Source organism: Argentina silus, assembly GCF_951799395.1.
Source record: "Argentina silus genome assembly, chromosome: 6".
Lineage (NCBI taxonomy): Eukaryota > Metazoa > Chordata > Actinopteri > Argentiniformes > Argentinidae > Argentina > Argentina silus.
In genome coordinates this window covers 21,343,899-21,354,418 of record NC_139660.1, presented here as the reverse complement: position 1 = coordinate 21,354,418, position 10,520 = coordinate 21,343,899, and the positions used below count along the sequence as shown (strand labels likewise).

The following is a 10,520-nucleotide window of genomic DNA, read 5'->3' as shown; positions in this document are numbered from 1 at the left end:
ATTTCTTGCTGCTGTCAGGGACGTTTAAGACTAGGTAAGTGTGAGCGGCTCTCCTAACCCCCTTGGTCAATAGTCAGACTTGTTTCCTTGATGTTGTGGGGGTTATGATGTTTTTTCTCAAGCCAAAGTGCACTTTTGGTTAACTGGGGCAATTGCGCTTGTGTTGATTTTTCTCAAGGTGAAGACCGTCAGTCAGCATTTGCCCTATGGCTTACAGGTCTCTGACCAAGTGGAGGCTACTGTATTTCAGTCGATCTAAGCGGATCCCCCGCTTTTGCATGATTTACTGCCCTGAGCTATAAAACGCGGGGCGCCTTGGGGTTATTGAGCCCCCTGAACTGTATAAACGCACATAAATAGACAAGCCGGCGCATGTAACCTGTAAAACTATTTGGAATACCTGTCAGTTTCTCGTCATTCAAGGGGAAGTAAACGGAGGCAGAATGGAGGAGATTTCAGTTGAATTTAAATTAATCTTCTCTTTTCTTTTTCATTTAGCATACCGACATCTGCTTCATGTGCGTTAAACATCTTACAAATATGTTTTTCTGGCATCTTACGAGTCTTCATTTCTTAAATATAGTATTTTTTTCTTTTTTTTCTTCTTCTTTTAAACCTAAAAGCTGAAAACGAACTGTATTATAATTTTAAAAAAAATGTCTCTCTTTTGGACAGAGGAAAGAAGCACAGCGACAGAGTTTGCACAGTAGCACGTGGATGTTTGGAGATGTTCCTCCTGGATCCCGGTCACTGGTCCGCGCTGCTCACAGCGCTCACATCTGTGCTCTCTGCCCTGCTGCTGCTGGCCGTCACCAGGCAACTGTGGACTTTCCGGTGGACCATTACGCGGGACAAGGAGTGCAACCTGCCGCTACCTAAAGGCTCCATGGGTTGGCCACTGGTGGGGGAAACTTTCCACTGGCTCTTTCAGGTAGGACGAAGCGTGTAGTTTCATTTTTACAAGCGTTCCAAAATACAGCCTTTGTTATACATGGGCGTTCGTTTCTCTTTTGACCACAAACGCTTCGACGACTGAGTTGCCATGGTTAATGTGGAAAGTTATGGTTTAGGCTGCTTTCACTAATTACAGTTAACGTTCTGAAAAAGTTTTTGATCTCTAAAGCAGCATTTTATAGGCTATACTGTAACTTAAAACACTGGATTGTCTCTGTTCAGCAGTTAATGCGTCCTTGGCACTGTATAGCCTGCATGTGTGGACTTGATGAGCGTGTGTAATTCATTCTTGCGGTGAAAAACAGACGTTTTCACTTCAATTCCACGCCGCTTTCCTCCTGGAATGCTTCGTGCTTCCAGACTGGGCGTAAAATTAGGAGCGCGCCCTCGTTATAGCGCGCATGAAATTAACACCTCCTTGACCGCTTACATGTGTTTTATGACAGGGGTCCGACTTCCACATCTCCCGGAGAGAGAAGCACGGAAACGTGTTTAAAACCCACCTCTTAGGGAAGCCTGTTATCCGGGTGACTGGTGCTGAAAACATCCGCAAAATTCTACTTGGAGAACACAACTTGGTTTGCACGCAATGGCCTCAGAGCACCCGGATTATCCTGGGACCCAACACATTGGTCAACTCCATCGGAGATCTGCACAAGAAGAAGAGGAAGGTAAGGATGAAACAAAGACTAGTATTCAACACGATAATAAAAAATGTCTTAAACACATTTCAGTGTGGGCGCGATAATAAAACATGTCTTAAACACATTTCAGTGTGGGCAGAAATTCTGAGTTGATAAGATAAGTAGCTATAAAATTGTAGGCTTGGAGGCTTGGAGGCTTAACATACAATGCAATCAAATAATAATGTGGCCTATATTCCAAACCAAATATTTCAATTGCTACTGTTTATTCGTTATTACGCAAGATAGCCGAATAAATAGAGGTATTAAATTGTCTCAAAACCTATATTAAAATGTTGCCTAGATTGTCTTGAACAAGGTGATAACTTTTTATTATGCTTTCCTTTACTTTAAGATCTTGGCAAAAGTGTTTAGCCGCGGGGCTTTTGAGACGTACCTACCCCGCTTGCAAGATGTTGTCAAGTCTGAAATTGCAAAGTGGTGCTCTGAGCCTGGCGCAGTGGATGTTTACGCCGCAGCCAAATCTCTCACATTTCGCATTGCTGTAAGAGTCTTGCTGGGACTGAAAATGGAGGAAAAACGCATAGTTTACCTGGCTTCGATATTTGAGCAACTCATGAATAACCTCTTCTCACTCCCATTTGACGCACCATTGAGTGGCCTCCGTAAAGTGAGTAAAAGTTATGCTTTTAGATACTGTTTCAATAATATTATCATAACAATTCAATGACAATCCAATGTGAAATATCAATTCAATATCATATATATCCGAATTGTTTGGCAAACATATTTTGACTAAAGAAATGTGATCATACATGTTTCATTCGATACATTTATGTGGATTAATAACTCTGATGGGTACCAATACCAATGTCAGGCTGCAGCTGCCTTTCACCTCAAATGAACTTGCAACAACAAGATAGAATACAGTTCTAATTTCACCCATTTAGGCTACTCTAAGGTCTCCAAGAGGTCGTGCTGAGTTATATTTTCTCCACAGGGGATTAAAGCCCGTGAAATCCTGCATGCGTGCATGGAGAAAATCATAGAGGAGAAGATGCAGAAACAGCAACAGGAGTACTATGATGCTTTCGATTACATGTTGAGCAGCGCCAAGGAAAACGGACACGAGCTCAGTATTCAGGAGCTGAAGGTAAATTACAGCTCTTGAGCTTCTTGTTGGACTGATATCTGTTTATCCGCTTGGCAGTGGCACACACTGAAATATAGCCTACGGTAGACCTACCCCAACGTTACAGACTGTAGTTGAGTTGACAATTGATGTGCTTTGGATGCCAACGAAAATTCATGATCAAGGTTAGGTCAGATTAAAGCTAAATGGTTAGGCCTAATTGTGTTCTGTTTATGTTCTCTAGGAGACAGCGGTGGAGTTAATATTTGCTGCTCACTCAACTACTGCCAGTGCTTCCACTTCGCTTGTCCTTCAGCTTCTGCGGCACCCCGCTGTGGTGGAGAAAGCCAGGCTGGAGCTGGAGTCAGAGGGCCTCGGCTACGACGCACACAGCGCTCACAGCGGCGCAGGCAAAGAAAACAGTCTGAAATGTCCTCCCACTGGACACGAGGAGTACGGGCCCTCGGATACAGAAACCACCTCGTTGCTGAATGGGAACGGGGCTGTTCATTGCGAAGAGATGCCCTGTTGTCGGTCTCATATACCGTATTTAACGATGGAGAAACTGAGTCAGCTGCGTTACATTGACTGTGTCGTCAAGGAAGTGCTCCGGTTTCTCCCGCCGGTATCTGGAGGATACAGGACAGCGCTGCAAACATTCGAATTGGACGTAAGTATAGGGAGACCGGGGGCAATTGCATTCAACCACTAGACCAGTAATTTTTTTGATAATAGAAACGTACATCTGTCGACTAATCATTCATACCATTTATAGATCTCTATAGAGTCTGATGTTACAATTGTAACAGTAGGCGTGGGCAATTCTAACACCTTTGAAAAACACCAAATAAATCCACTGAGACAGACACACTAATGCCCCATTAACACCTGTAATGGTAACAATGTTTTAATCCGTGATCGATCCTCGTTTTGATTCTATGAGCCACAAAACACTTTTGCGGAATAAACAGCACACAAAAAGACCTCCTAACTAGACCTCATAGGTAGTCTAAATAACAGTAACATTAGAGCCTCTTGTTAAAAACAACCCAATGCCCAGCCACAGACTGATTAGTCACAGTTACACTGTGTTACAATTGCCTCCAACCCTAGCAGCCATGACAAACCTGCTAGCAACAATTCTGACACATGTCAACAATTAACTTTTTTTTGCCAAAGAAATAGCATTGATTTTTGTTAGTCAGGAAGAGAACGCAGAGAAGAGAGCATGTGCAGAATGAGTGTCATCACTTAAGCATGTTTCTGATTGGAGAACAACAGGGTGGTAAATCTGCCCCCTGTTACATTTGCCCCCGGTCTCCCCTATCGTCGTGCGTATAGGTCTACTGCATTTTTACGCAAAGGGAGAAGCGTACGTCTACCCTGGGAAGCTGACCTCAGATAAACCCCACCGCCAGCCCCAGAGAACCCTGTTCTCTATTGGCAATTAGTCACTAAGATGGTTTAAACGGAAACCATAGGCTATATTATTCGAAAGCACAAATATAACGCCATTTTGTCTTTCTGAAAGTAATTGGACGCGTATTCTGAACACCATTATGCGTGTGCGCTCAAGTGCATCCTTTCTACAGAGTGACCGGATTCACATGGGCTATCACTTGAGAAGAGGGCTAGGGTTAACTGAGGTCAGTGCCGGGGTGAAAATACAAACTTCAATAGTTTCATGTCGAGGAGACGATAATGTGAACCCTGAAATGAGACGTGGCCGCCAATCCAACCGATTCGATTAGCTTGAATTCTTCAAACTTTAATTTTAATGGTGATTAATGGTGATTGCAGACTAAATCAGGAATAGACCTGATGATATTTAGGTTCATGTCACATTTTGTAATATAATATTAAAATATTGCTTATACTATTTGCTATTTTGTCTCAGCATAAATTCTGACACTAAATCGAATTATGATTGAAACAAAAATGGATTGATTAATCAGTTGAAAGTCGAAATAATTTAGAGGATGACAATAAGCAAAGACATTTGCTTAGACTTTTAAATATTTACTTATTTACATTTTGTTTTGTTTGTCAAATTTCAAGGGCTATCAGATTCCGAAGGGATGGAGTGTGATGTATAGCATCAGGGACACCCACGAGACAGCCGCCGTGTTCCAGAGCCCAGAAATCTTCGACCCTGACCGCTTCGGATGCGAGCGTGACGAGAGCAAGACTGGGCGTTTCAATTACGTCCCATTTGGAGGTGGTGTAAGGAGTTGCGTTGGAAAGGAACTTGCCCAAATGATATTAAAAACTCTGGCAGTTGAGTTGATCGGTACATCCAAATGGACGCTCGCCACAGAAACATTCCCCAAGATGCAAACGGTGCCAATTGTCCACCCAGTCAACGGATTGCACGTGCATTTCAACTACGCGTACACCGATACAGTCTAGGCACCCGGTTGAGGTGTTAAATTAGAGACATGAATCATCAACATTTTCGCTATTACAATTTTAAGTTATTGAGTTTTGGTATATCAGCATGAAACATAACCCATTCGTCCCGAAGAACCTGTAAATTGGAACAAGATGATAATTCTAAAATGGAACCGAAGCCGAGGCCCATGTGACCTGAGATGACCTTCATCACAACGATCTCATTGTGACGCACTGGGTTTGAAAAAGTGACTGAACACTTTTGATATTGAGAGATTTGTGTCATCCTGCGAAGTATAGGCTATACTAGTGAACGACTTGTCATCTGTGTGTCATCTGGTTTCAGTTATAAATGGTTTACTTATACAGTACGTCTGATGCAAAACAGTCTTACATAGGCCTATATTGCACTTGGTGTCTCCAAAATACATTCCGAAATACCTTCAAAATGTATGTTTAAGTTTTTTTAAGTATATGAATGTGATATAGTACATGCTTAACAATGTTCTGTGTGTATGAAATGAAGTAGCATTATAAATAAGCTTTATTTATAGAAAGTGTTATTCTGTGTACAGTTAGAATTATGAATAGTTCGATAACACAAGACACTAGCCAATGTATAAAGCATAGACCGTTATAACAGACCATATCTGTGAATAGCCTAATTCTTCGATTATTTTAGTGTAGAAGCTATCAGTGTTTTACAGAGGAGGCCTATTACCTATAATCATTATTACTAGTATTACGAATTATAATGAATTATTATTATTATTATTATTATTATTATTATTATTTTAATACTATTATTGTTATTATTGTTGCTATCATTTTTATTAATGATATGAATAATTGCCTGTTGATTTTGAAGCATAATAGAAGCGCTGTGAAATTACTTGGTCAAGATGGATACATGGAAGGAGATAGCACTTTTACTCCTTTATGGAGTGTGTATATATTTGTCCTGTTCAGTTAACATGTTTATTTGTATGTAGTTGTTGTAAAATTGACGTACAGAGTAAATTACAAAAATACCGACATTTTTGCTGTGCTATACCATGTAAAGATGTGTAATTGCCGTCACATGCGTAACCACAATGGTCTGTGTTTCGAAGCACTATCAAAGTTACTAGTTAAGTTACTTAGTCCAACTATAGCTGCCACCATTTTGAGTGGTGTTGTGAAATTACAATTATTTCGATAGATATGCTTTACAATGTTTTATGATGTAGCCTGTTACAGGTAATTCTTTTTTATTAGTAGTATCATTCATGGGATTAACACTGAAATGATTTGCAATTCAGCATAACATTTTAAAGCATATCCGGAAAAGGAAAACATGTTTCCCAACACGGCTGAAACTGGTGATAGATTAGAGGCTTTCGTTTAAGAGTGTGGAGGCGTAGGCCTCAATGTCAAATGACAAGGTCTTACTGATTACTTGTGGGTCTGATTTAGTTCGCTAAATCATAACATTAAATTATATAATGTTCTGTGCAGTTATGTCACATGTAGGCCTATATTTAATCGGACAGCATCAGTCGTTCCCTGATGAATGGAACCTGTAAAAGATGACACCTTCAGAGGGACCTCGTATGGCAGCGTGACCCCTTAGTGAACCATCTAACTGTGCCCCATTGACCCTCAATTGAAGTAACGGCTTTGTTGGCTGCGCATACATTTCACCAGCATTCACCACACCACACCAATGAAATATCACGATATAATTCGCAGTCAATGAGGGCGTTTGGAAGGTTTGACGACTCGAATTGTCAATAAACAAGTCAAAAGGTCCATAGATGCAAATAGACTGCCTTAGATGAGTCAGGACATCCACTTTTTAGGGATCTTACCACAAGGAATAGGTCTAGTTGTAGGCTAATCCAACGAATAATGTTAAAATTACTCGAAATCAAAAAGATACACTATGTCAAATTAAAGAGGACAACATGTTTGCTATAGATTTAATCCCCTGGTTAATTGAAAGAAATGTACCGATGGGGCAAAAAACCTCATTAGGCTATGATTCAAATGCCTTGATTGTTTCAACTTGATCGCCTTGATTGACAGTCACAGAACAAATGACAGCGAAAACAATAATGCGAGCCCGCTCTAATTATGTGCGTTATAGGGCCCTGTAGCCTCGTTATCTGATGGACACTGAACTTGGCGACGTTTTGCACTGGAGTTCACACGGATGTCACGGTCCTTGTTAGGTCACAGGCAGGTCATCGCATGGGAATGGGACAGCTATTCCCAGCCCAGCCCCCACCTCTGGCGGAATAGCGTTGCGAAATGCCTCGGTTACAGACAGAGAACGTGTTGACGTAGTATTGAGGATGCTTTTGACAGTGAGTGTTTTGGTGACATCACCATTTCCACAGTATTCATAAAACGTAACCCCCATAGTGTAAACTAAACAAAACAATAAACAAAACAATATCCACTGACCACGAAAAACGGGCTGCAGCTGACAGGACAACTACTGCACTGGCTGTTGGCGCGTGCGTAATGGTGTCCTCTCCACGGACGCGAGTCCTTTCCCGAAGAGTAATTGAATTTCCCTGATAAATATCACATAGGCTAAACCATGCTTATGAAATTAAAACGAGGCAAAGACTACGCCGTTCAGTCCAAGCTGATAAGTATTCGGAAATGTAGGAACATATAGGTCCTTGTCAAAGACAAATGACAGGCTATTGTAAGGCTTTGGTGGTATTACCGGTAATATGCGCCCCCAACAAATAGTTAAACATTTTGGCCAGTCTACTGTGGGCGGGGCGCGGGACGTGAGCAATAGCAGCACAATTAAAGATGAACTCTGTGTGAACTAATTTGTCTGACCAAAGTAAGATGGGACCAAGAGTTGCGGAAAAACAGGGGTATAAAAGCGCAGAATGGAGGGTGAGACATACCAGTCGAGTGCTACACTTGACAACTTCGACACCGTTACTTCGCGCAGTTCCTGGTGCACGGGTTTATCTGGACTCTCCTCGAGATGGGTTTCTACACGCTGTTCGTAACGTGCCTGTGCACTCTCGTCCTCCCGCTCCTGCTGATCGCGGCGGCTGTGAAGCTGTGGGAGATGTACGTCATCAGTGGATGTGATCCAAGCTGCCGGTGTCCTCTTCCTCCAGGTACTATGGGACTGCCCTTCCTGGGAGAGACGCTTCAGATGGTCCTCCAGGTAGGCTCACGGCTCACCTCAAACCTCAACTCACACTCTCCCGAGCGGTCGGGTCGGAATTTGGTTATTGTCATTTTGCTCTTCTCCTCAGTTCAAAGTGTTTGAATTAAATGGTTAGAGAGGGAAGAGGTGTTGCCTGTAGCCTATATACATGATTGGCAAGTAATTCAGCCTGGGATTGTCAGAGCCATTTTTTTCAGTGTGCATAATTATCCTCACTATTTTCCAGAGAAGAAAATTCCTGAGGATCAAACGTCAGAAATATGGATTTATTTACAAGACGCATCTCTTTGGGAGCCCCACGGTGCGCATCATGGGGTCAGAGAACGTGAAACAGATTCTGATGTCGGAGCACAGACTGGTCGCTGCTCAGTGGCCTGCGTCAGTACGAATCATCCTCGGTTCGCACACCCTCTCCAACGCGCACGGCGCGCTCCACAAGAGTAAGAAAAAGGTAGGCGAAGCGATTACGCGCTACTCTGGATTTGCTGTAAATCTCACTCAGGTTGTCCCGCTGTTATGGTTGTGATAAAAACAGAAATCAGTGACCAGCAGTGTATCTCGAGTCTTCATGACAACGCTGTCTGGTAATAATGTTATAGCTCTCTCTCTCTCTCTCTCTCTCTCTCTCTCTCTCTCTCTCACTCTCCCCCCCCTCTCTCTCTCTCTTCCCCTCAGGCGATCATGAAAGCCTTTTCACGGGAAGCCCTTGAACTGTACATTCCTGTGATCCGAGAGGAGGTGAAATGCGCGGTGGATGGGTGGCTGCGGAGCGAGCCCTGCGTGCTGGTGTATCCAGAAATGAAACGTCTGATGTTCCGCATAGCGATGAGGATCCTTCTCGGCTTCGAGCCGGAGCAAACAAAGACGGACGAGCTGGAGTTGGTGGAAGCGTTTGAAGAAATGATTAAGAACCTTTTCTCCCTGCCGATCGATGTTCCTTTCAGCGGCTTGTACCGGGTAAGCGCTCTGTCAAATTATGCAGGATTGATTGAAGAAGCACTAGTACACAAATGGGGCTTTTTTTTTTTTTTTTTTTACGCGCGCTCACATTATTGACCGATATCTTTTTTTCACCTTTGCATTTGTGTAGGGTCTCAGAGCGCGCAATATCATCCACTCAAAAATAGAGCAGAACATAAAGAAGAAGCTTCTCAACGTTTCTGAAAACAATAATTATAAGGATGCGCTTCAATTATTGATTGAGAACGGTGAGAGGAACGAGGGGCGACTAAGCATGCAGGTACAGTGTTGTCTTTGATTTCTATGCCTGTCTTCATATTCCAAACGCTTTCGTTTATGCTTGTATGAACCGTTATTTATGTATTTGTTTATTTCCTCCAGGAGATAAAAGAGTCCGCAACAGAGTTATTGTTCGGTGGTCACGAGACTACAGCGAGCACTGCGACCTCTCTGGTGATGTTTCTCGGGCTACATGCCCATGCTGTGCGTAAAATTCGCCAGGAGCTTCTAGAGAAGGTATAGTATATCTGTCACTCACAATATCGTTCTCAACCAACACTCTCATCACGCAAGAAGCGTGCCCCCTCTCTTTCTGTAGATTTATGTATCTTCTCATGTTTTACAGTCCTTGTTTGGAGGTCAATCTGAGGACAAACCACTAAACATCGAATCGCTGGAGCAGCTAAAGTACACCGGCTGCGTCATCAAAGAAACTCTACGATTAAACCCCCCAGTTCCGGGTGGCTTTCGCGTGGTACTGAAAACATTTGAGCTGAATGTAAGCTGACGTCAATGCAGTTGTTGTAATAAAAAAAAAATGTTTTTATGTTTTTCTGCAAATATCTCATATGAACATAGGTGTGGTGCATATGTAGGGAATAGGAATATTACCACATGCAAAGATCAGCGGACGCTGGTGGAAGTAGAGATCGTAGGACAGGCTCATTGTAATGTATGGAATGGAATAAGGAATACGTGTGTTTCTCATTCCACATATTCCTCATTCCATTTCTTACATTACAATGAGCCCGTCCTGCGATTTCTACCTCCACCAGCCTCTACTGACGACATCTATTACAGAGCACTTACATATCCCTAGAAAGTCTCTGTACCGCACCTCAACATCTCACTATATCCTTTAACTGCGTCTCTTCAGGGCTACCAGATTCCCAAAGGCTGGAACGTCATCTACAGCATCTGCGATACACACGACGTGCTTGAAGCCCTGACGAACAAGGAGGAATTCCAACCG

At 42.7% G+C, this 10,520-nt stretch overlaps 2 protein-coding genes across 2 annotated transcripts in view; both read left to right on the top strand.

The window, feature by feature from the left end:
• Positions 1-727: 727 nt before the first annotated feature.
• Positions 728-5,846, top strand: cyp26c1 (cytochrome P450, family 26, subfamily C, polypeptide 1; the record flags this gene model as incomplete). The annotated part of the gene is made up of 6 exons (XM_083672277.1): positions 728-931; positions 1,401-1,625; positions 1,993-2,268; positions 2,599-2,751; positions 2,975-3,400; positions 4,789-5,846. 6 exons carry the CDS (start codon positions 728-730, stop codon positions 5,137-5,139), a joined length of 1,635 nt encoding a protein of 544 aa, XP_083528403.1. The 3' UTR covers positions 5,140-5,846.
• A 2,270-nt stretch (positions 5,847-8,116) lies between these two features.
• LOC310806450 (cytochrome P450 26A1-like) overlaps positions 8,117-10,520 on the top strand; it is a gene marked incomplete at its 5' end in the record, with an annotated part of 3,022 nt that continues 618 nt past the window's right edge. Inside the window, 7 exons of the mRNA XM_083672551.1 lie at positions 8,117-8,305; positions 8,535-8,759; positions 8,984-9,265; positions 9,399-9,548; positions 9,650-9,784; positions 9,894-10,046; positions 10,425-10,520. The exon at positions 10,425-10,520 is cut by the window's right edge and continues 618 nt beyond it. Coding sequence (XP_083528677.1) covers positions 8,117-8,305; positions 8,535-8,759; positions 8,984-9,265; positions 9,399-9,548; positions 9,650-9,784; positions 9,894-10,046; positions 10,425-10,520 — 1,230 coding nt within the window. The remainder of the gene's footprint in view (positions 8,306-8,534; positions 8,760-8,983; positions 9,266-9,398; positions 9,549-9,649; positions 9,785-9,893; positions 10,047-10,424) is intronic.